Consider the following 27,377-nt stretch of genomic DNA (forward strand, 5'->3'; position numbering starts at 1 on the left):
GCCAGGCTGGTCTCAACTTCTGACCTCAAGTGATCTGCCCTCCTCAGCCTCCCAAAGTGCTGGGATTACAGGCATGAGCCACCGCACCTGGCCTGAGCCACCATGCCCGGGTGTTTGATATAGTTTTGATTCTGAAATGCTTGGAACAAAGAAAAGACGATGAGATTGTATGATTCACATGGTACTTCTCTAGTCCTACAGCAAATTCTGGCACCTTCTCTGATAGGGGGATTTTTACAGCATCAAATGTGATTGATACGTCTTCATCCACACTGACAGGCAACCACAGAACATCCATCTGGACCTAGAAAGTGGCACTGACTGCAGGTCCAAGCCCTGGGATATGGCATGGACATGGCCTCACCCTAAAGAGCTGATGGAAGAAAGACAGCGCTCACTGTGTTAATCTCACTTAGTCCAAATTAAATGTCTTCATCTAGCTCCTGTCTTACATTCTTCATTGCTTGTCTCCAAATCCCAGCATGGCGAAGTCCTTTAGCTATAAGCCGTCTTGAAAGGCATCCAGAGAGAGCCAGGTGGAAACGATGGGGAGGGCTTGGCCTTTCCTCCCATTCCCACCTTGAGCATTTGCGCTTTTCCTTCTCTGTCACTAACTAGAGCTGCCCCTGGTATACAAGTGTGTATCTTTTTTTCTCCTTCACATGTTTATCTCTGCCTCTAAGGATCTTCTGCTTTTACTAAAACCATAGAAGCTTCCCCTCCCACCACACTCGCACCACACACAAAAAGCAGTTGGGAAGACATTTCAGTTATTCCCACCCACAGCAGCACTTCTGACTAACTACAAAGAAGGAAGCTTTAGAGACCCATAGAGGGAAACTAAAGTCCCAGCGAGACCAAAACAGGAGGGGTGGCATAGCCAGTTGCAGTGAAAGCCAGAACTTCCTAAAAGCCCAGACCTCCTCAACTCCAGCCCAGTCTTTTCTCCACTGGGGAAACACTGTTTACGTGCCCTCACCTGTGACAAACAACATTTGATAATTCACAAAATTAACACCTTTGAGGGAGAGCGGGCCACTGGCCAGGTCCCTCTGATAATGAACTGCTGCTCTAAGACATAACTGCTGTGGGGAAGAGGTTGGTGTTTGGAGGGGGACGGCTGCTAGGCTGCATTTTCATAAGGGTAATAATACATCAAATAGGACAATCACAGATCAAAGGGCATATTTTTGGGTCAATTTGATATGTAGTGGAAAGCAGACTGGGAGGGGAGCCAAGTACTGATACGCTCGTGTGTGTGTGTGTGTGGGGTGTGTATGTGGTGTGTGTGTGTGTGTGTGTGTGTGTGTGTGAATCGCGTTGCTCTCTGGGTCTCAGTTTCCCAATCTGTAGAGTGTAAAGATCTCTGGGGGTCCTCGGAGAGACACGTGATGGAAGGACCTTGACAGAAGCGGGCAGAGGAAAGGAGAAAGGGGGGGAAGCTGAGCAAAGGAGAGAGAACTGTGTGTGATGGGGGAGGACATGCGGGGTTGGGTAGACATGTCTTTCAACAAGATCTTGGGAAAAAAATATTAAAGCTAAAACTGCAGCTCTTGAGGGCTCATTTCTTCATCGTTGTTTTTAGGATTTACAGGTACAATGCATAGTCATTTGGGGATGACTGGAGTGAGTGAATGAAAAGCGTGAAACGCCTGACACGAGCGAGGAGATCCACGAGAGAAAGGGGCAGGGACGCAGCTCTGGCGCCTGGTCCCGCGGGGGGTCCCCACGCCGCCCGCCGCGCGTGCGCCCCGCCCCCTCCCGGTGAGCCGCCCCGAAACCGCCAGGGGGCGCTCCCCGGCTGCCGCGGCTGAGGCGGGCGGAGCTGATTTAAATCGCGGCGCCCAGCGGTTCGGCGTCTCAGTTCCTGAGCCCGGGAGCAACCGCAGCTTCTAGAATCCAGACTCCAGCGCCGCCCCGGGCCCGGACCCCGACCCGGACCCAGAGCTTCTCCAGCGGCGGCGCAGCGAGCAGGGCTCCCCGCCTTAAGTTCCTCCGCGGGGCCGCGTCGCCTTCGGGAGTTCGCGTGGCGCACCTGCCAGCTCTGCGCCTTCTGCACCTGCCACCCCCGAGCCAGCGCGGGCGCCCGAGCGAGTCATGGCCAACGCGGGGCTGCAGCTGCTGGGCTTCATTCTCGCCTTCCTGGGATGGGTCGGCGCCATCGTCAGCACTGCCCTGCCCCAGTGGAGGATTTACTCCTACGCCGGAGACAACATCGTGACCGCCCAGGCCATGTACGAGGGGCTGTGGATGTCCTGCGTGTCGCAGAGTACCGGGCAGATCCAGTGCAAAGTCTTTGACTCCTTGCTGAATCTGAACAGTGAGTGCATCCCCGCCTCACAGCCGCCGTCCAGAGGCCCCAGTCCCCCTGCCGTTCCCTTATGGGCTCGTTCTGTTGTGTGATTACATGGTTATCAGTCTTGAGTTGATCAAGTCTTCTGATGAGGTGCTCTGTCACAAGCGAATGAAGAGAATCCTGGTTTGAGAAAAGGGATGCCCAGGCATCAGCTCTAGTGTTCCCTCTAACTCCCTAGGTGACACTTTTCTGCCACTCTAGGTGTGGCTTCATCTGAAATTCCTATGCTGGTGGGTCGAGATTGAGAGAGTGAAGGCCAGACTTGAACTTCAGCTCTTAGGCGTCTCCTAGACATGCTAAGATTTGGGGGTAAATTAAGGATTGGTAGGGTTCAGACAAGAAAATGGGATGGCTTAAAAAGTTTGGAGCCTGGTAACTTCTCAAGTGTGCAAGCTGAAAAATCCTCAAGCATTAGATTTTTTTAAACATTTTCTATGATTTTTCATAGTAAAAGTTACATCCCTACTTGACATGTCCTAAGTGTCTTCTGCTCATATTTGAGGTTGATTCTTTCAATTTTTAAGATTCATTTAGTGCTGGGAGGCCCCTTGCAAGACTCCTTGGAGAAGCCACTTGAGATTCCCACAAAGTTTTAACTTTTAGACCCAAAGTCTTCAGTAGAGTCTGATTGTGTAGTGCTATCTTGGAACGAGAAGGTTGGTGGCAGGTGGCAGAAGGCTGACAAGAAAGGTTCTAAATAACCTACGCAATGTGATACAAAGGCAAAAGTAAAGACACCGAAGGGAAATGCAGCAAAATAGTCACAGCTGATGAAATGAGAGGTCCTCTGGGAGTGGGAGGCAGTGAGAAAGAAGGAAGAGGTGTGTCTTTTTCAGGTTTCCATCTTCCACAAAGGAATTTCTGTGTAATGGATGTTCAGTGGCCCCTTGTCAAATTGGAAATAGAGAGACATATTTCTAAGCATGGTGGAAGAAGGATAATAGGATCTTTGTTTTTACATTTTTTTTAATTAAAGGTTTTGAATGTATTGTCAGAAAAATCATTAAATTCCCATTTACTTAGGTAATAATGATTCACCGCTGGAGTATCTTCCTTGAGAAATCACATTAATTGTCTTATATCATATGTTTGTTATTCCCTTTAACTAACTTGAAGAAAAGGTCCCTTAGTCTTTGCCTAGATAAACATGACTCCCCACTAGCCCTTATGGTGTGCTAAGGGTAAGAAGTGTTGCCATTGTTCAAGTTTACTTAACTTGTTTTGTCCATCTCCTATCAAAGAACAACTTTTAATAGCTTATGTCAATAAGCTGTCAATAGCTGTATAGTTTAGTTATTAAACCTGTTCCAAATCTGTTTAAACACCTTGAATACCTGTGGCATTTGCTCAATGTACATGGTTGTTTTGAGTGTTATTTCAGCTTTTGAAGTTTCCATATTAGGACTTCTTTACACCAAAACCAATCTATAACTTTGGTAATTATGTGTTGCTCATTGCCCTCATAGGTTGTATTTGTACTTATAAAGTGAAAACTTTGGTAATAATTATTGCATTCCCCATGGAAAGATAGGTATATTTAAGGAAATGGTGTCGGGCATTTTAGGTACCACATTAAGGAACTGGAGGCTGGAGAAGTTTCTAAGAACAATCCCAGAGAAGTCTCACTATCAGTGTCATTGCTATGATCAAAATAGTCCATTTTCAACATCTTTAAATAGGTTTTCTTTTAACTTCCTTAAATAAACAAATGAAATCAGATTGATCCATGTTGTAAGTATTCATGTAAGGATCATCCTTACATGATAATGTGTTAACACATTTTACTTTCATTTTTTGGATAATACAGTTATTAAAGTTTTTTAAAACTGTGGTGAAAGGACTAAATACCTATCCCCCCACACACACAATTTAGAGATATCTTCCTATTTTTTTTAAATTCCAGATTAGAATCCACTTTTGTTTTACTGAAAGCCATAATTTATCCAAGGTGTGGCTTAGGCTTTTCTCTCAAAACCAATTCTCAGAAGAGAGGCCCTTGACTCACAGGTTCTCTCTCCTAACCTGCCATGACTCACTGGATGCTTTTGGATGGAGTCCAGGAAACTTTTCTCCATTTCCCTGCCTGAGCAATGGTGTTCACGCCCACCAGCTGTAGAGATCTAGGGTGGTGATTCATTGGCTGGTTTTGGTATAGTTTTGTTACATCTAGAGAGGAAAAGGGTTATGTGTGCATATTTAAGCTGTATCCCTCATAAGAAGCTGCATTTCCTTGAGTGTGTTTAGGTGAAAGCTTAGCTGTGGGTTTCCTGGAATTGTACCTTGCTGTCTTTCCCAGTAGAGCACATTTGATGTCTGAAGAGTACGGATACAGGGTTTTATCAAGGTTTTAGCACTGGACGTATTAAAATATCTTGATTTCCTGCTTTGATGTAGGGTCAGTTGTAAGAAGCATATGACCTTCATAAAGTATCTAAAGGAATACAGTATGCTAATAGTATACACAGTAAATACAAAATGAGAGCAGGGCTTCTTTTAGGTAGTTCTTGCCAAGCAGTTTATGAAAATGTAATTGAGAAACTTCCTGGGGAAACAAATGTCACATTGTGTATTGTAGTTTTACAATGGCTGATACAATTTCCATTTCATCCAAAGTATATGATTTTATTGACCCTGGTCATTCTTGTAGCTGAAAGTTGGAATATAGAAGAAGTGCCGCATACAGTAGCAGTAGACTTTTCTTGATTCACCTGCACATCTTGTCTTGTTTTCATCTAATTCTTAAACTTTCAGGAAGGTAGCACCAATTTTATGTGCTGTGTTAATTGCTTCTTCTTACTTGACTCTAATAGCTAGAGCTGTCCGAAAATTAGGTTGCTGTAGGAGGCTGCATGGTGGGAGGTGTGCAAACAGAGACTAGATAAGCATTTTGAAGGAATGTTGTAGGGAAGATCCAAGCACCAGACAAATGGAAGGTTAGGCTAGACTCTCTCTAAATCTCACCTAACCCTGAGATTCTGTAATTTGTTTATAAACTCCTCTAGCCTGTTTAACTTGCTTTGCATGAATCCACATGTGTGTAGGTGTGCTTAATGAGTATTGGTGGCTGTGAGGTTTCCCAGCCTCTCACCATGATGTCAGGCTCAGTCAGAGAGACAAAATCACTGACTTGGACAGTCTTTGAAGCATAAGTGAAGAGGAGGGCACCCACTTATGCTTCCCCAGGCTGCTTTATGCCTGCTGAACCAAGGGTACTCGAAGGGCCATTGGTGTTCAGATACACTTCATAAATTAGTTCTGACTCTTAGAATAATGGAAGTTGAAGCAAAAATCCAGGCTTGAGATCAGAAGTTCTCTATTCTTACTGTGGTTTTGCACTAAATAGCCATGTGTATAATGGTGAACCACTTGGTCTCCCTGGGTTCAAGAAGTTTCCCCACTTATGAAACAGGGCAGAGAGGGAGGAATGGGGAGATGAATCTATGATTCATTTATCCATTCAACATATGGAAGCCAGGCCCTGTTCTTGCTGCTAGGGATGAAGCAGCTAAGATGATTTCTAAGATTCCTTCCAATGCCAGCACTCTGTTATTAGTTCAGTGATTGAAGGGAAAAAGAAAAGTCACATAGCTTAGGTTTCCTTGATTGGAGTGATTAAGTCAGTATGGTGGAGGTAATATGGAAACATCAACTTAATTCTAAGAAAATTTCTCTAAGAAACAAACAAACAAGAAAGGTAGCAAAACTTCTGAGGACATCCTGAAAAGTGGTACATCCTGCCTCATCCAGGATCATTTTCACTCCTGATTTTGCTTCTGTTCTGAGGTCACAGCTGGTGGCCACCACCTCATGCACCAATAAGAGCGAAATGCTAACAATGAGGACTCTTATGAAACTTTGAACTTCAGTAAAAGTAAAAGATTTAATACGGGAAAAAGCCAGGGGACTACACTTCTGTGACCATCTGTGTTGAGCTCATTTAATTGAAGGGGAGAAGGAAGTATAGTATTTTTGTTTTAGTCACCCAATCATCAGTCCGTTTATTCACTTAATACTTACTAAGCAACTACAGATAAAAAGAGAGATTATGTGGGAGTACAGGTAATTGGAATCTGCAGTCGACGCTTGAACAAGACAGGTTTGAATGGCAAGGGTCCACTTATAGGTGGATTTCTTTCAACCAGTACTGATCAAGAATACAGCATCTGTGGGGTCCAAAGCCTGCATGTAGGGAGGGTTGACTTATTGTGTAAAAGGCTTCCACAGGATCAACTGTAGGACTTGAGCATGTGCATATTTTTTACCTGTGGGTAGTCCTAGAACCAATCACCCTTGTATACCAAGAGATGACTGTATTTTGTTTATGATATATAATACCTAAGGTAACATGGCTAGAAAATAGCATAAACAATGTCCAGTATTGACAGTAGATTCTGCTGCTTGTGTAGCAAGACTTTAAAGCTTTAGAAAATTTCCACGTGTTTGTCTTTCTACACATTAGTTGATTAACCTAACTCTAGTAAATCAGTAACTTCCAACTCATTTCTTGTCTTCTAAGTAGAGGTCTTTGTAAGTATTTACTTTTAATTATACTTTCAGGTTGAAAATGATGAGAACTCCTTAGGTGGTCTTTAATCTCAAGATTATCAGTCTAGCTAAATATAATTAAAAGACTGCCTTCTCTGTTTACTGCTGAATAATGATGAGAAAAAAAATAGTGTAATTTTTTGAATGTTTGCTAAGCCAGGTTCCTCATAGACAACTTTAATCAGTGGTCATAATATTGTAGAGTTATCTGCAAATTTAAGAGACAAGAAAAGGAATACATTTTTTCCTAGATTTGTTCCAATCAGACCAATTCAAAGTTAATATTGCAAGACTATACCACATCTATCTCATCCAAAATATTATTTTATAGCTTTTAAACATCGCTCTTAACTTCTCTGCCCTACTACTCATCATTCCACTAGGGGAAAACAAAACAAAACTTCAGCTTTTAAGCTCATTAGATGCATACTTTAAAAAATAGATCAAACTATGCAAAAAGTACAATTTGTATTCTCTGCATGAGTTTCACGTTTTTAGTGACCTGAGCTAAGTCTGGCTTTTTGTAGCAAGATTTTAGCCTACTAGGGTCTCAAGGGAGGTGTTTCTCAGTATTATTTTAAAAATTAAGCTGAACACAAGAGAATAAGTATTTTTACCTATCACATTGATACAGTTTTTTATAAAGAATGAACACATATTCTAATTTAAATTTAGTGAAATTTAATAAATCCATGTGACTTTTTAAGTACTGTGCTTGGTGCTTTAGATGGAAATAGGAATAAATATCTGACTCAAATCATTCAGGAGTTCACAATTATACACTTTAGACCTCTGACTTAAAACGCATCCATGATGTGAAGGTATTCATCTGGTTCCAGCTTAAAACTGTGCAATTTAGATTTGATCTGCACATAAAACACTCATAACTTGTAGAACGATAGTCGCTTACTTTGACTTGTAATGTATCATTACCTATGCCTTGCTCTTGAGTTTTCATGCTGTTTTAATTCTCAGCTTTTTGTGTATGACTGCATGTGTATATTATTTTTACATTTTCCTCACAAATCACTATACTTAAGAAATTATCCAAATGTCTCCAATAAAGCAAAGTAAGATTTGGGGTTTGATGCAAATCTAATATTGGGACAAACAAGTAAGCTTCCTAAGTCAATGGTTCCAGGATGTAAATGAAAGTTATTGCTTTGCAAAAATGACATTTTAAAAAACAAAACAGGAAATCTCATTTCTATGGTTTATGTAATTTTTAAGTATTGTATTTTCCATTTTCTCCACTATTTTGTGTGTTATGCAAGTAATATATTATTCTATAGAGAAAGGACACATGGTAGGTTTACTAGCAATCATAGAACAGAATATCAGTCCCCAGCACCCTGGAAAGAACACTTTGTAGATGAAGCAGCAAGACAGGTTTGACATGAATCAAATGTGTTTTAAATGAGAACTTAATGGGCAAATCTTAGAGATTAAAAACGTGAATATTAGATCATTCCAGGTGGATGCACATAGGGCCCTGGAGCAGTTTATACACACGTGTTCCTTGCCTGGGAGATCAGTGCTTTTATACAGTTTGATTCATGAGATTGATGCCCAGTTAGACTTCTCTTGAAGAATACCCTGTCATCTGAGTGCTCAGACCTGCTGGGCTAGTGGCCTTCTGATTTTACTTGAAGGAAAGATCAGTGTGATTATTATATAAACTGAGTCCAGTCTTGGGTACCACTGCTTAAACAAAGAGAAAAACTTGGAGCAAGATCAGAGAAAACATCTAAAATGCTTAAGAAAAGGTTGAAAAACAGTATTTATGAAAAAATAAAGTGGAGGAGGTTGTGCCATGTAAGATGCTATACATGCTAAAAGGACTATCATAGAAATAATATTTATTGATTGTGTCATCTCTATACTGACAGTAAAAATCATGTTACCCCTTCCTCAAGATAATCATATGACTTCTGATTATACTTAAAATAGAATCTGAGCTTCTTACCCTGATTTGCAGAGCTCTGCGTGACATATGCCTTCTACCTACCTTGCTAAACCTCATTTTACTTTGCACATCCTATCATCCTAGAGTAGGGTGACCAGCTTTTCCAGTTTGTCCAGGATTGAGGCCCTTCTAAGTAGATAGGACTTGAAACTTTAGAGCTAGGACTATTCCAGGCAAACTGAGATATGTGGTTTCCCTATCCTCCAGACATGGATCATCTTTGCTACTATCAGCCTCTCCTCTTCCAGCCTATCTCTGCCTGAAATATTTTCCTTCCAATTATAATCTTAGGATTATATCTGACATCTGTGTTATGTATGGTTTAATTATTTTATTCATTATTTCCCATTAATGATAGCCTTTGCAAAAACCATCTGTCAGAAAGAGGACATACCTTAACCATGAAGTCCTTGGTACTTTCCTCTTCATACCACAGTATGGTTTGTGATTCCAAGGAAGAAGTTTTGTAATAACCTTACAAGCAGCTTCAGCTCCTTCCTGGTAAGCCTGTGGTCCATGGAACGTGTGATTTATCCAGCAGTTCCTCTACCACCTGGAATCTAAAGATAGGTGTGTGGGTCAGTGTGCATGTGTGCCCATTCATGCTTATGAGGAGGTCAATGTGTGAGGGGAATCAGGAAGTCTCTTATTTTATTTTTAAATGAAATCAAGTAAAACTTTACCTTGGCTTCCAAAATATCACTCAAATGCTGTAAACAATACCTTTGATACTTCTTAGAAAGATATTACAGCTGGGTACAGTGGCTCACACCTGTAATCCCAACACTTCGGGAGGCCGAGGAGTTGGAGACAACCCTGGGCAGCATGGTGAAACCCGTCTCTACAAAAAAAAAAAAAAAAAAAAAAAAAAAAAAAGAGAGAGAGAGAGAGAGAGATTATACAATTTTGTCATAGATTGCCTGGTTATAGCAAAGATGGAAAATCAGTAAATCAAGATTTAATAAAGTTTCAGAACTATTTAGCTTTAATTATGATTGGTAACCTAAGTTCTCAATCTTGAAGATACTAAGGCTAATCCTAGGTGTAATTAGATATTGAGATATAAAACTTTTCCAAAATCTCAGCCACTTTTCAAGACCATGAAGTTCCAATCCACTGGATAAAGACATAATTTACATTCTACTTATATAATAGAAATATTCCAAAGAATACTAAGTGCCTTGCTCAGGATAGCATAGTTTGTTAAAGATAAAAAATACTTATATATCCCAAAAGTACTTGTCACATATTATCATTGTGAATGATATAGAGATCTTTAATTAAAGGAGGACTTAAATCTAGAATTTAAACACAATCTTCTAACCAGCATAGTTTCAGTTCATATTTATAAGTCTGTGCCTTTATGCCACAATGATGGCATCAAGCCTGTATTCTTTAAGAAACTTATTGACATTATCTCTCAAGCTTAACTCTGTTTATCTGATCATGAGTTAGTACACCAAAAATATAACAGGAAATTAGAAAAATTAATGGAATCCTGAGAAACACTATATTGAATTATTGCGTGTGCTATTTTGCACATGACAGATTAAATAGTTTTAAAAACTGGTGATGTCTTTGAATATGAATCTACTACTATGCTCCAAGGTAACATCTCAAAGGTTACTTTGTTTTGTTTTAAGAAAATAACTTCTTTATTCTCCCCCACTCTTCCTATTCACATCACTGGAGATACGAATGTTGCTTATCCAGCCATGATAATCTATAAAACATCTGCTTTTTATCTTCCAATTCACCTAGTTTTTCTGAAGCTTGATGATGGGAGAGTAAAGCTGGTGACTAATATCAAATATATACTGTAAACCATTTTGGTTATGAGTAGTTAACATCTGGGATAGTACATATGATTGTTACTTAAAATTATCCTAGCAAGACTTAAATTTCATTAGTAAACATTAAACATGTATCAGCTAAGCTAACCTCATTCAATTAGATCATTAATTATCTTTCCAGTTTATTTTGAATTTAATGTTGAAAATGTAAAATGCTAGAATGGAAGGATCTCTTTTTCATCATCCAGTCTGGCATTTGTCTTTCTGGAGAAGATACTATATGTTCAGCGTTACCAGTGTAAACATCAGTATAACTGGGGTCTCTAGATTCCTAGTCCAGTTTTCTCTCTTCTATACAACAGTGACATATACTTGGTCTTCTTCCATTCTTCTCTTGTTGGTATAAGCATATTTTTTACATGTTTTAAAATGTTTTCTGCCAGGCACATTGCAAGCAACCCGTGCCTTGATGGTGGTTGGCATCCTGCTGGGAGTGATAGCAATCTTTGTGGCCACCGTTGGCATGAAGTGTATGAAGTGCTTGGAAGACGATGAGGTGCAGAAGATGCGGATGGCTGTCATTGGGGGTGTGATATTTCTTCTCGCAGGTAATAGAGGATGTAAATTTAGAATTTAAACAAAATTTAAAGGCCCCCCTTTACCTTACTCACGTGTTCCTGGTATGATTTGAAATCTAATTTTCAGCTTCCTTATATTGTGTTGGACTCATTACACTTCATTGCAGTCTCTAAAACAAACTGCAAACATAGACCTGAAGTCCAGTTGACTTTCATGTTCTCAAACACAAACCAAATGAAAACTTGAGATCTCTGCTCACACCTGACAGGTCTTTTGGTTGAAGTTTGTTAGAACCAGTCTCTTACAGTAAAGAAAGTTGTTGGCTATTTAGAAAACATTAAAGAGGAAGTTTTTGTAATTCAGAAAATTCCTATGTTGTCTCCACAGATACTATGTGGAAAAGATGGGGAATAGTGAGAGAAAACACAAAAATATGTGAACTCTACAGGTCTATTAGGGATGGAAGGATTGAGATTATTGGAGAAAAATAAGGATAGCATTCCAGCTGGGCAGATCTAATTCTAGAATAAACAGGATGTACCCATATATCAATGAAAAGAAAGGCCAATTGGAGTAGAGGTGGCCTATTGGAATGGTCAGGTTAAAGCAGTTAGTAAAGAAAACAATACAGAAATATCTTTAATTTTTTGATAAAATAATGACATTATATTTTCCATTGAAAATAAATTGTGTGTTTTAGTGTGGACACAGTGGTTCATGCCTGTAGTCCCAGCACTTTGGGAAGCTCAGGCAGGCAGGTCACATGAGGTTGGGAGTTCAAGACCAGCCTGGCCAACATGGTGAAACCCCATCTTTAATAAAAATATGAAAATTAGCTGGGTGTGGTGGTACATGCCTGTAATCCCAGATACCCTGGAGGCTGAAGTGTCAGAGTCACTTGAACTTGGGAGCTGAGATCACACCACTGCACTCCAGCCTAAGCAACAAAGCAAAGAGAAAGAAAATGAAAGAAAATAAATGTGTGTTTTTTAATTCAAGTGTTGATTGATAAGTTACATTATGTGACATTTGAGAAAATCAGAAAACATGGAAAGCATTATTTTAAAGCTTTATAATAATGCCTATTTAAAAAATGATAGCGTATGTATATTTACGTGTATGTGTGTGTGTATACATACATATACAATCTTTGTGTATATATATCTTTATATATATATACACTGTATTATATATATCTCCATATATATTATATAGCTATAATAGACTATTATATGTTCTATATATTAAGTAGTATATACATATATTATATATGTATTAGTATATTATATTCTTTTTTAAAATAACAGATATAATTAATGATATAAATCTACTAATAGAAAAAACTAGAATAGCTAGAATAGGCCGGGTGTGGTGGCTCTTGCCTGTAATCCTAGCAATTTGGGAGACTGAGGTGGCAGATCACAAAGTCAGGAGATGGAGACCATCCTGGCCAACATGGTGAAACCCTGTCTCTACTAAAATACAAAAAATTAGCCAGGCATGGTGGCATGTACCTATAGTCCCAGCTAGTCAGGAGGCTTAGGCAGGGGAATCACTTAAACCCAGGAGGCAGAGGTTGCAGTGAGCTTAGATTGTGCCACTGCACTCTAGCCTGGCAACAGCACTCTATCTCAAAAAAAAGGAAAAGAAAAGAAAAAACTAGAATAGACATTATTGCCTTATTTTCTTTTTGACAGAAGACTTGTAGGGGCTTTTGCTCCAGTATAATATGTCAGTTTAACCAGTAATTGAGGAAGAGTATCTGTGGCTTTGCTAAAGATATGGTTAGTTTAAAAGGACCAGTCTCTCAGTTTACCCAAATACAGATTGTCTCCTGTCTGAAAAGATATGGATAGTGTTTTATTCCCCAAAATTTCACCTTATACCAAAGGCTGTGAATAAACTTATTGCATTGCATTCTTCCTTCTCTTGCCTTCAGATTACTGCATCACTCCTATACCAGTTTCAGGGACTTCTTTTAAGAGTAATGGTCACAAGTTCAAGACCATTCACATGGTCTATTTGAGCAGCCAAAAGTAATAGTGTTTTCTGTCAAGTTTAGAGGTAATTACATTGGACCATGTTTTTGTTGGGGAGAGACAGTACCATACAAACGTCTAATCTGTCTATATTGATGAATGCTTAGAATTCCTATTAAAAAGTTACTTAACTTTTTTAATAAGAAAAAGTGAAGTATTTATATTTCTTATAAATGATGAAGTGAATGATTTTGACTAAATGATTTCTCTGCTATCATTGAATATAAAATACCATGGGAAATTGAGATTGGTTGCATAAATCGATCTGATGTGACACCCTCAACAAATCTCAGGTCAATGTATGCCTATGCCAGGTATTCCCTTGGCCAGTGGGGCAGGAGCAATGCAGGTATTCTGGTCCATTCTGAGGCATGTCCTAATCTCACTGCTATCTAGCTGCTTGCATTCTTCTTCTGATTCTGCAGAAATATAAATTTTGAGCTTGATCAAGAACATAGAAGGGTTTTCATCTTCCCCTTTTGCAAGTAATTCTATCAATACTAATAATGACAATAGTTTTATCAAATGTAATTTAGTACCCTGATATATAACAGTGTATTTGAAAGTGGTTTTGTACAACATACACTCGCCTAATTGTTTCCAAAAAAGCATTATTTGTGCCAAGATGTCATAAAATGTATAAATTATGTCTAACTCCATCCTAGGATTTTTGTATTTTAATAGATACTTGAAATCAATCATATCTGGACTTCCGATCTCCCTAATACCAAAATAAAAATGTCAGCACTATTGATGAGATTTAATTCATGCCAAATATGTTTTGGTTTAACAGGCCGTGTATTTAGGTTCAGTGTTCCATGGTGATTGACAGTCTTTTGTTTTGAATTTCTGTAGGTCTGGCTATTTTAGTCGCCACAGCATGGTATGGCAATAGAATTGTTCAAGAATTCTATGACCCCATGACCCCAGTCAATGCCAGGTAATGCTATTCATGCATAAAATAGTTTGTTTTCTGAGAAAATGCCCTTTTTATGTTCTACAAATCCTGCTAGTGCCTCAGCTTCCCAGATTTGCTTTCCAGAATTTTATGTGAAACCTACAATTTAAATGATCTGTGACTTATGCTAAACAGAGTTTGATAATTGCTTTAATAGCCTGTATTGATGACAACAAAATACATTCCAAAGTAGAAAAGTTTTAAGCTCTATACTCTCCAATGATATACTGGACTTTTTTTTTCAGGTATTAATAAAGATGTTAATATATTTGAGATTTCCTTTTTGAAGTGTGTTCTGATGTTTACAACACCTACCTATGATGGTTTATAACTAATGCACAGTTTATGATTGATTGAGAAAAGTTATACTACTGTAGGGTTTAATGAATAATAATATTTCATTCTCAATAGTTTATTTTTACATGTAAAGCTATGACGTATGTTTTTAGTATGTTCAAATATCTCCTTGAAGTTTTTTGTTCTTTCACAACTGTAAAATTGGCTTTACAAAGGTCATCTTTTTTTATGATGCACGTTGTGCAAGTTGAAGAGCTAGTTCTTAGCTCTCATGCAACAACATTGTTTAATCAGAGACAAGGCTCTTCATCTCACTGTCTTCACATCTTTAAAGCCTAATAACTACATTCAGTCAGGATGTTAAAACATAATTACTGTTTGTTGAATGCTTGGATGAATGGATAAAAATCCTCAGTGTTGGAGAGATAAGATGTGTTTCTTTTCATATAATCACGCACATATGGAGAACACATACTACGATGCTTGTGTTGGAGCCCATCCCATAAGATTTACAATGTAAGAACAGAAATTGCTAGAGGTCAGTGGGCTAAAATTTCACCAAGGTAATAATACCAGTAATGCACAGGAAAGCATTTTATAAATTGCCAGGCATTTTGCAATTGTTATTTACATTATTGCATGTGATCCTGAAAGCAGTCTATTGAGGCAGGTGGGATTATCCTGCTTTGATAGGAGGAGAAATTGATGCTGAGAGGTGACATTGCTATCCCAGAATTGCAGCAGTTGAAAGCTTGCATCAGGATTCAGACTCAGGCCTTATAATGTATAGAGCCAACCCTTCTCTACTCTTCCATATTGTCCATAATTACTCACAGATACCTCACCTAAGTGTCTGCTTTAATACACCTGCTTGGATCAGCTTAATCCAGAATGGTTCATGGGCTGCTCAGACCTTTTCTTTATAAAACCATAAAAATTGGATTTCAGTTTATATAGCTACCTGGGATCAATGGATCAACTATTCAGAACTCTGATTATCTCCATTATGCTCTATCAGTTTCTTAATAGAATATTATTACTTAATGATAGAACCTGCTGTGCTAAGTTTTAGCCTAGGAACCATGATCCAAACCCTACTTCTAAAATATATAAACATGCTTTGCGAGTATCCTACATATGGAAAAGCCTTTGGAATTATTTGTGTAATCAACCTGGTATTATACGTTTTATTTCCTGATCTACTATTGCAAAGTGTCAACAATTGCAATATAAACATTCTTTTATGTATATGTTCACAAATCTTAAAGTACTTCCCAAGGGATATTGAGGGGTTATTTTCAATGAAAAAAATATAGTGAGTATTGATTTCTTTCCTTCATTGTATTAGAAAATTTGCCAGTAATTCTCTGATTAACAAGTGCATTGGTGTTTCCTTTTAGGTACGAATTTGGTCAGGCTCTCTTCACTGGCTGGGCTGCTGCTTCTCTCTGCCTTCTGGGAGGTGCCCTACTTTGCTGTTCCTGTCCCCGAAAAACAACCTCTTACCCAACACCACGGCCCTATCCAAAACCTGTGCCTTCAAGTGGGAAAGACTACGTGTGACACAGAGGCAAAAGGAGACAATCATGTTGGAACAAACCGAAAATGGACGTTGAGATACTATCATTAACATTAGGACCTTAGACTTTTGAGTATTGTAATCTGAAGTATGGTATTACAAAACAAATGCAAAAACTCATGTGTTAAAAATGCTCATTGCTAAACATGGCTTAGTCTTATTTTACCTTCTTTCCTCAATATAGGAGGGAAGATTTTTCCATTTGTATTACTGCTTCCCACTGAGTAACCAAACTCAAATTGGGAAAGGGGGTGCTCCTTCAATATATATATAGATATGTATATATACATGTTTTTCTATTAAACATAGTAAAATATTCTTCTCATTATGTTGATACTAGCATACTTAAAATATCTCTAAAAATAGGTAAATGTATTTAATTCCATATTAATGAAAAAGTTTATTGGTATATTTTTCTTCTTTGTCTATATATACAGATATCATAGTCAAATATCATTTACTCGTCTTCATCAGCTTTTAGTGTCTTTGCCATAAGACCTAGCCTGCCTTACCTAATATGATTCTCTCAATTCATGTGTGCTCTTCTCATAGACCTATTGTATTTTTTACCATAATCTAATACCACTTGCATTTTCATTAAGCCCTATTTGTTTTGTATTTCACTGGTCTCTAACTCCTGAATCTAACACATTTCATAGCCTGCATTTTAATTTCTCATGGAAGTATTTCTCACCAATCAGAACTTTGGAGGCAAATATTTCTGCATGACCAAAGTGATGTATTCCTGTCGACCTTCCCACACAATCCCTGTACTCTGACCCATAGCACTCTTGTTTGCTTTGAAAATATTTGTCCAATTGAGTAGCTGTATGCTGTTCACCCAGGTGTCGTAACACAATTTTATTGATTGAATTTTTAAACTACTATTCACAGTTGTATATCCCCCTGAACCACCTTTTGTTCCCCCTTCCTTAATTGTATTGTTTTGCCACATGTAATTATCATGTATTTTATATCTTCCTGATAAGGTATGATCTGTTTGTCTGAACAAAGCACTAGACTTTCTGGAGTGATCATCTGGTAACAAATAGTCTCTCTGTAGCTGTCAGCAAGTCACTTAATCTTTCTACCTCTTTTTCCTATCTGCCAAATTGAGATAATGATACTTAACTAGTTAGTAGAGGCAGTGTAAGTATTAATTAGTTTATATTAATCGTATTCTTTGAACATGAAATATGCCTAGGTAGTGTTTTCGTTTGCCCAATTGGCTGTTTAGAAGTCACTGAAAAAAACCTACACACATACCTTCATGTGGTTCAGTACCTTCCTCTCTCTACCAGTCTATTTCCATTCTTTCAGCTGTGCCTGACATGTTGTTTGTGCTCTGTTCCATTTTAACAACTGCTCTTACTATTCCAGTCTGTACAGAATGCTATTTCACTTAAGCAAGATGATGTAATGGAAAGGGTGTTGGCACTGGTGTCTGAAGACCTGGATTTGAGTCTTGGTGCTATCAATCACCATCTGTGTTTGAGCAAGGCACCTGGCTGCCCTAAGTTTATTGCTTCATCTGCAAGAAGTGGTTTGTAATTCCTGATCTCCCCACCTCACAGTGATGTTGTGGGGATCCAGTGAGGTAGAATACATGTAAATGTGATTTTGTAATTTAAAAAGTGCTCTACTAAGGGAAAGAATTAAGGAATCAACTGCATAGGTTTTGGTGTTGCTTTACAAATATTTGAATAGAAAAAAATATTAAGAAATGGGTTTCTTGCTTTAACCAGTCTCTCAAGTGATGAGACAGTGAAGCAAAATTCAGCTCATAAATGAATAAGATTCTATGGAAGTCTTATCTTCTGTAGTGAGTATGGCCTGATGCTTTTTGTGGCTAAGCAGGTGTAATGGGAAGAAATAAAAACTTAAGTATTGGTAAATCCAACAGCATGGGAGATTTTGGAATCATAGTAACTTGTAAGGTGCTATCTGTTAAGTGATGCTCTCTGAGCTCTTGCCGTTGCTGGCAGCTGACGCTGCGAGCATAGTTAGTTTGGAAATGGTACTTCACAATAAACCATATAAGGAAAGTCAGCCGCTGTATCTTATGAGGATTGGGACCCAATAAATATTAGTGTGCCTTCCAAACCCAAGAATATATGCTTTTGGAAATTAACATTTAAATGGCTTTTGCTACATACATAGGTCTTCATGATGTGTGAGTGTAATTCCATGTGGATATCAGTTACTAAATGTCACAAAAAATGTTATGGTCCAGAATGACCAACAAAATTGTTACAATAGAATTTATCAAATTTCAATATTTTTATACTCTTCTACCACACCTGGAAACAGACCAGTAGGTATTTTGGAGTTTCATAATGGGAATTCCTATAAAGCATTACTGTTTTTCAATAAACTGTTTTTTAAGTTTAAAAAAGGATTCTTAGCTTGTTTTCTAATCATTTAAGATTGCCATTCTTGGAAGAGGAGGTGGCTTGGGATAGGATCTGACTCACCATGTTCCTGGGAAAGAACTATGATGCCTCTTGTTCATTTATCAAATTTGAATGGCTCCACCCACTAGGATGCCCTATTTCTCTCAAGTTGAATTCCTCATCAAGGGTGATAATAGAAGAAGATGCCAGGAGATGTTACTTAATACTTTTTCTCATCTGTAAAAAGGAGACATAAAATAATAAATGATAAATAATAAGATATGAAGATATTTTGTGAGCGGTAAAGCACTGTGCAAACTTAAGTGTCTTTGTTCCTCATAGAGACGGAAGAGTGAAAGACAGCTACTGGAAACCCTTAATATTTCTGTGATGATGTCGATCAAAACTATCCCTTAATGATGTGATGAAACTCATCCACTCATTATCTTAAAGTATCAATAACTGATACAACCTTAATTGTGACCTGTTCCTAGACAACTTTCATATTAGTGAGACCAGGCTTGTAAGTAAAGGCTTGCAACTCTAATGTGGAATGTCAGGCATTAGCATGATGGATGAGATGCAAAGATCATTGCCAGTCAGCTTGATTTGAATTCTTAAATTAAGCAGATGCATCAGAATTCTCACTCTGTTTCTACAGAATTTAAATATCTGAAGGTAAGGTCCAGGCCAGTGGAAGTTTGAAAGGCAATAAAGTAACTTGGTACTCCTGAAAAGAAACAAAGGAAAACTTGGATCGTGAATCTTGCCAAATAGATATCACCTCTGTGTGAGCTCATCCTTATCTGAATGCCATTGTTCTTCAAGCCTTTCCTCTTCTTGCTTAGCACTTTCTATATTTGCCCAGATCAAGGGAAAACTTCACTTTGTCCCTATATTCCCACCTTTTTCAGCCTATCATTATTCCTAGTATGATCTGGTTGTACGTATTTCCTTCTTTTTACATGCAGCTCAGGTCTAACCTCTGAATTTCCTTTCCTCCTCTTTCCCACAAACCCCATTTACCCTCATCCTGCCCTAAAATCTCTTCATTTTGCTGGTACCATGCAACTTTGATAGAAGTCAATGCAGCTTCTAGGGTTATGTGGGGGTGGCTTGTTGAGCCCTAAAAATAGGCAATCAGAGACTTTCTCAATGCTGAACCTCTGGAAATCCCCTGACGTTTTGCATACTCCACTTCCATTGTTAAGTTTTCCAATATGGTCATTATCAGCAATTGAAAACTAGATATGATTTAATTAATGTTTACTGAAACCTACCATAGGGCCAGCCTCATTAAATGCAGACAGGGTAAAGAAGCTATGAAATGAATAAGACCTTGTCCTGGGCTGAGCAGTATAAAGGATGTTAGGTGGAAAGAGAAGTAAATTTGAAACAGCACTGGTTCTGCCACTGATGAGCCAGGTGAGCCATGGAGAACCCCACCCACTGTTTCTTCATTCATAAAGCAAAGGCATTAGACCCATGCAGTGCTTCTTAGCCATAACAGCATGTTAGAATCGCCTGGGAGCTTTTGAAACTTCCCAATTTCAAGGCCCCACCCAAATTAAGGGATTCAGAAATTCTGAGAGGAGAGTCCAAGCAGGAGCTCCCCAGAGGATTTCAACATACTGTCTGGATTGCAAACCACAGGCCTCTGTCATCTCTCAGGATCAACCTTATGCCAAACATTTTCTGAGTAACACTAATCCAGGCACTTAATAGATTTCCTGTCAGTTCACCCCTTCTCTAATGTTTTTGCTTTATTTTCTGGTTTGGAATTTGGGTTTTTTGTTTGTGTTTGTGGGGAAAAGGAGGGGTTAAACAGAGGTGGTCTTCAGATGCCTTTGTCATGTTTCTTTGACAAATGACCTTCTTTCTTGCCATTCTCTATTATTTTTAATTTACCTCCAAAGAATAGTCAATAATACAAAGTAATTACTGTTTAAATTAACAGGCTTCTCTTTAACAATGTGAGTTCAAGAGGATATGTGGTTATTTATAAAGTGGAGCCTGCGTTATTCTTTTTAATTTGCAATTTTCAGGAAAGTCTTTAGCTAAAATCTTTAAGCTTGCTTCATTTATTTTTAATTGAACAGTATTTCTGTGATTTTAGTTCACTTATTTTGTTATTTTTGTAATGTATTGCTTTGTTCCCCTTTTCCAAAATAGAGAAAAAAAAAAAAGAACACACATTCACACCCCCACACACACCAATTTAGGAAAGATGAAGTTTGAAAGCTGTGCTCATATCTCTTAACCGAGCTGACCTGGAATAGAAACACGTTGCCGTCTAAAGAGGCTTTTATTTATTTTTTGAAATCATTTTTGTGAATTAAATTTCCTGTTTCTATTAATGCTGTGCTTTTTCTAAATATCTATTGACTGCTTGACTCTATTTAAAAAATCCAACAGCCTGTAGGTGATCTGAGTCAAGCAGACAACTGGATAAAGGGTGGGAAATACCAGAGAATACTTCCTGGAAGATGAGGTTGAAATATAGCCAAGATATATGAGTTCCAATACAGCAAGGGTGGCAGTTTTTTAAATTATTTATGATAATTTTTACCACAATATTTATTTATTTGATAATAAAATTAAAACATTAATGAAGAAAGTAGAAAAATATTAAAAAGTAGAAATGATTATTTTAGATATTATAATAGTCATGTTATGCAAAAGCAGAACTTTCTAATAACTTGATGTGACTACTGTAGCCTTTTTTCCTTTCCCAGAGATAGGCTTTGGGGTTTCTTCTTTTTTTATTTTTTTGCATAGCATCATGTAAAATTATTTACTAGATACATAATAACTAGTAAATAATTTTACATGATGCTATGCAAAAAAATATATGTTTACATGACTATTAAATAATAGTTATTATTTATCGAGAGAGAGAGAGAGAGAGAGAGAGAGGGCTTCACTCCTGTCACCCAGACTGGAGTGCAGTGGCATGCTCTCATCTCACTGCTACCTCCACCTTTCAGGCTCAAGCAATTCTCCTGCCTAAGCCTCTCGAGTAGCTGTGACTAGCGAGACATGCCACCATGCCCAGCAGATTTTTGTGTTTTTTGTAGAGATGGGGTATGTCCACACTGTCTAGCCTAGTCTCAAACTCTTGAGCTCAAGTGATCCACCCACCTCGACCTTCCAAAGTGCAGGATTATAGGCATGAGCCACCACGCCGGCCTCACATAATATTTTTAAGAATCTAATATTTGCGATGTATTTTCTGCAACAATAGAAAAGTTGCCTCTGGAGTTGTGCAACCCAGGAGCCATGACTAAAATAGACAAAAATTCTTTCCTTTCAGGAAGTTACATTCTAGATAAGGAATGCAGATAGTAAAATGGATATACCAAATATATAGCTTATTAAACAGTGATAAACCTAAACTACATAGTCAAGGAGTATTGAGAAGGCTGGTGGAGGTAATGGTTTAAAATAAGGTGGTAATGGAAGTCCTCAATGAGAAGGTGATGTTTAAGAAATAATTGAAAAGACATGAAGCAAATCAAATGGTACCTGGTAGGAAAGTATTCCAGAAATAGCATGTGCAAGTTCCCTAAGGTAGAATCATGTACAAAATGTTCAAAAAAGAGCAGAATCCAGTGCAGCTGCGATGAAGTAAGCCAGGAAGATAGTATTTTAAGATGAAGCCATAAAGGGAAAGAGATTTAAAATGTTTAGGGCATGACAGACCATTGTAAAGACTTCACTTTTACTTTGAATGAAAGCAAAAGATATTGTTAAGTTTTGAGCAGAGGAAAGAGATCTGAATTGAGATGTAATAGGATTATTCTTCCTGGTGTGTTGAAAATAGACTATAAGTGGATATAAGGAGAGAAGCAACGAGTTCGTGTAGAAGGTTATTACAATAATCCAGGCAAGAGACGGCTTGGTGATTGCCCTATGTCGTAGGAAGAAGAGGTTAGAATTTGGGTATTATTTTACAGTAGAGCTAACTGGTTTTGCTGATTGACTAGATGTGAGATATGATGGTAAAAGATTAGTCAAAAATGATTCCAAAGCTTTTTGCCTAAGAAATTGATAGGATGGAGCAGACAAAAAATAAAAGTAAGAAGACTTGAGAGAAAACAGTTTTGAAAGAAAAAGTCAGAAATTTCATTTTGGATGTGGTAAGCTTTCTTTCCTTCCCTCCCTTCCTCCCTCTCTCCCTCTTTTCTCTCTCTCTCTCTTTCTTTCTCTCTCTCTCTTTCTTTTCTTTATCTCTTTCTTCTTCTTTCTTTCTTCTTTCTTTTCTTTTTTCTTTTCCTTCAAGGTGAAAAATGGTAGAGAATAATCTTTCTTTTCGACAGTCTTGTTCTGTGGCCCAGGCTGGAGTGCAGTGGTGTGATAGCTCACTGAAACCTCCACCTCTGGGGTTTAAGAAATTCTCCCACCTCAGCCTCCGGAGTAGCTGGGATTACGGGCATGAGCCACCACACCTGGCTAATTTTTGTATTTTTAATAGAGGCTGAGTTTCACCATGTTTGCCATGCTGGTCTTGAACTCCTGACCTCAGGTGATCCACACGCCTCTGCCTCCCAAAATACTGGGATTATAGGCATGAGTCGCCACATCCAACCTAGGCACAGTAATCTTAAAATGCCTATTGCACATCCAAGTAGAGATGTCCAGTAAGCAATAGAAAAACAGGTACATGTTAAGAACTAGAATGAAGGAAAGGATTTCAAGAGAAGAGAGTAACAAAACATCAGTTTCACAGGATTGAGTCAAATTGAAAATGCGCCCCAGTCTTTGGACATTTAAATTGATCGTTACATATCACTAGGCTAACTGGTTAATAATGGCAGAAACCAAACTTATTTTTCTCATTACTGAATCCTTCTTTTTTTTCTCTGTGAGAGTATCATCAAAGAAATCTGGTGTGTTAGGGTCACAGACAGCCCTGGATTCTGACCCTGAGTCTGCCCTTTGAATGATTGCATCTTTATACTTTAATGTGATGGAAACCAAATGTGTCAATGTAAGTATCCTGGGAAGGAGGATGCCAAGACAGAGTTAGACTTGCAAAAGCATGATGGCTAATACGTGTGGCGGGGAAAAGAAAAACAAAAAAGGAAAAGGCAGCAGGAGCAGATAGGAAAAACCTTTTACATGGATCAGCAGGGATTGGCAAACCTTTTTGTACAAATGACCAGAAAGCAAATATTTCAGGCTTTGTGGGTCACATAAATTTTCTATTATATGTTCCTATTTTTTGTTGCTTGTATTATTCTTTGAAATATGTAAATCATTCTTAGTTTCTGGGTCATACAAAAAACAGGCTGTGGACCAGATTTAGTCTGTGGGGTATAGTTAGCAAATATAGCCTGGTCTGACACCCGTGAATGGAGAGTAGGAAAGCAGGAGAATTATATCAGAAAAGCTTCAGGCTGATGGGTGGCTCTCATAAAGCCTTATGGCCAGCCCATGGGGAGTTCTTGTTTAAAGGACGTCCATAAGGGAGTCCTGCACTGGGTGGCAATGGTCATTTCCTAATACCCACACTGTACTTACTCATTATCTGTGAGCTGTTAAAAGTGCGGCTTTAACTAGAAAGTTGCAGCAGATGACAACAGTACTACAGAGAAAAGCTGTCAGCAAACTGCTCCCACTCCATGACAGATTCTTACTTGAAGAGCAACATACTTCCTGAATGTCACATGAAAGTACACAGAATGAGCCAATAGAGCTTTGGTTTACCTCACACATCAAGTCGTCCCAAGGTAGGTAGTAGACAGATGCTTTGGTGAATTTGTAATATCATTGTTCAAGCGTCTTCTATCTTTGTCATTCTTAGTGTATGGCTTCCATTCTCATGGCTATTTGATGGTTCAGGAAGGTTACTCTACCTTCACTGTTATCACCTTATTCAAATCAAGAAGATGAAGAAGCAAAAGAAGAACAAGGCAAAAAGGAGAAAGGAATGGTATATATATATATATTTTTTCTGACACACACACACACACACACACACACACACACATATGTCGTCAGAAAATGAAACTTTTTCATAAATCCTCAGTGGTTAGAAAACTGAATAGTGGGATAGAATACAGAGTAAAAATAGACCTAAGCATATATGGAATTGTGATGTACGACATGATAGTATTGCAGATCAACAGGAAAATGAGGGATACATTTTCAATACACACTGTGGGGCAAGTGGATATTTACAGAAAAACTAACAAACAAACATGGCCTCTAATCCATACTATACACAAAAATTAACTTTACATGGGTTAATAACTCAAATATTAAAAAACTTAAAATTGTCAGAAAAAATACAGAATAAATTTCTTACCATGAATTAAATAATTTTTCCAATTAAATTAGGCACAAAAACAAATCCTTAAAAACTAGTTATATACAACTATATTAAAAGGAAGGACTCTGTTCATCAAAGACAAAATAGAAACATCAGCAGGGAATCCAAAATTAGGAAGAATAACCACCACATAGTACATAATAAACAAAGACTTCATTTCAAGAATATTTTAAAAGACCAATAAATCAATTATAACAAATACAACAAAATGGGAAAAAAGCAAAAGTCATGCAAAGTCGTTTTGCAAAAGATAAATGAGATAAGCTTATTCAAATATGAAAATATGCTCAATCTTATTAATAACTTTAATAATAAAACCTTATTAGTAAAATTAATGAAGAATGCAAATTTAAACCAAACTTGTATGTCCACCAGATTGGCAAAATGCAATAAGTCTAACATGCATACAAGTGTTGTAGGAAATGTGGATTAATGATGGTCTCTCAATTGGTCTAACAAATTTTGAAAGGAATATTAACATTATACTGTAAATTTAAACATCTAACTTCATATTAAAATGTCCTAGTAAGCATACACCTTTGAGAACTGCTGATATATGTATATCAAGGTATACGTATAAGAATGACAATCCTTGAGGAATCACCCCTCTGTCTTCCACAATGGTTGATCTAATTTACACTCCCATCAACATTGTAAAATCATTCCTATTTCTCCACATCCTCTCCAGTATCTGTCTCCTAATTTTTTAATGATCGCCATTCTAACTGGCCTGAGATGGTATCTCACTGTGGTTTCGATTTGCGTTTCTCTAATGACCAGTGACGATGAACTTTTTCTCATATGTTTGTTGGCCGCATAATTGTCTCCTTTTGAGAAGTGTCTCTTCATATCCTTCGACCACTTTTGGATGGGGTTGTTTCTTTCTTGTAAATTTGTTTAAATTCTTTGTAGATTCTGGATATTAGCCCTTTGTCAGATCAGTAGATTACAGAACTTTTCTCCCATTCTGTAGGCTGCCTGTTCACTCTGATGACAGTTTCTTCTGCTGTGCAGAAGCACTTCAGAACTAGAAACACCATTTGACCCAGCAATCCCATTACTGGGTATACACCCAAAGGATTATTAATCATTCTCTTATAAAGACATATGCACACATATGTTTATTGTGGCACTGCTCACAATAGCAAAGACTTGAAACCAACACAAATGCCCATCAATGATAGACTAGATAATTTATTTTGTGTTTAATATGGGTCAAATCCTGATCCAAACAGAAATAGTATTAAGAGTTGAATAAGACACAGTCTGTGTCTCAGGGCTACCTTGTTGCAAAAACCCAGAGTAGCACCATTCTCACTTTGGTCCTATAGTTTATTCTCTACGTAGCAGCAAGATCTTTGCAAAACATAAGTTAGATAATTATCTTATTACTCTGCTGTTCACAATCCTCCAAGATTTCCAATTCACTTAAAATTAAATCTGACACTAGCTACTTTCCCATCCTTATACGTTATTACTCTCCTCCTAGACCAACCTGACCTGGCCATACTGGTCTTCTTGCTATTTCTGAGACGCAACAAGTGCGCATCTTAAACTTACTGCCTTTTTTGCCAGCATCAGTTTTCTCCTGGAAAAATTTTCTGATAGGAAAAGACCTCTCTGATAACACAATATAAAGCAGCCACCATGACCCTGTTCCCTTTCCTTGCTTTATTTTTCTTTGTAACATGACAAGAATGACAGAATATTTTTTATTCATGCATTACTGTATTGCCTGACTGTTCCATCAGAATGAATGCTTTGTAAAAGCAGCTACGTTATATGTTTATGTGTTTTATTTTTATTCATCATTGTAACACAAATGTTTAGGACAGTACCTATCACACAGTAGAGCTCAAATAATAACTAGTAAATAAATTAATACACTAATTAATAATTATTAAGGTAGAGTATATGACTTAAGTCAGATCGATGAGGCTCCATTTTAGATCTTTTACTATAATTATCAGGGAAGAAAACTCTTTATCAAGAAGATAAAAAATAAAAAAAGGCCTAAAGCCAATAAAAAACCAAATGAATGCAACTCTATGCATTCATTTGGTTTTTTATTGGCTTTAGGCTTTTTTTTATTTTATTATTGGCTTAGGCTTTTTTTTTCAGAAGCAGAACTGAAAGCTGGAGAGGTACAATGCCTGATTACATAAAGCAAGCCTCTTGATCCAGCCCTAAGTAGAGCGAGTTATAACCCTAGAATTTTCAGTTTTATGCACGTATAAATTTCATATTTTCTTAATGTATTTTGACTTGTATTTCTATTATTTACTTTTGAAAGAGTTCTGACTAATACATTCACTGACATCTTTTATACAAATAGGTAGATTGAGGCCTGAAAGAAAGGAAGAGCTTTGCCCAAATGCACAAAAATAATGGAACTAAGGTGTAAGCTTGTATCTTCTGAGTTCAAGTACTGATATTTTTCTTCTGTATTGCTTAGCTAACTGCACAAGCAAATTCCAACTCTTCATGATCTCAGGTTGTACATTTACAAAACAGCCTGGTGTTGCAGCCAGGAATCCT

General features: G+C 37.8%; 1 protein-coding gene across 1 annotated transcript; it reads left to right on the forward strand.

The window, feature by feature from the left end:
- Positions 1-1,359: 1,359 nt before the first annotated feature.
- Positions 1,360-18,510, forward strand: CLDN1 (claudin 1). The gene is made up of 4 exons (XM_032298262.1): positions 1,360-2,320; positions 11,104-11,268; positions 14,134-14,218; positions 15,934-18,510. The coding sequence occupies exons 1-4, from the start codon at positions 2,098-2,100 to the stop codon at positions 16,094-16,096; spliced, it is 636 nt and encodes a 211-aa protein (XP_032154153.1). The 5' UTR covers positions 1,360-2,097; the 3' UTR covers positions 16,097-18,510.
- Positions 18,511-27,377: the final 8,867 nt, after the last annotated feature.

Source organism: Sapajus apella, unplaced genomic scaffold, assembly GCF_009761245.1.
Source record: "Sapajus apella isolate SASKATOON/1434 unplaced genomic scaffold, GSC_monkey_1.0 scaffold38, whole genome shotgun sequence".
Taxonomy (NCBI): Eukaryota; Metazoa; Chordata; class Mammalia; order Primates; family Cebidae; genus Sapajus; species Sapajus apella.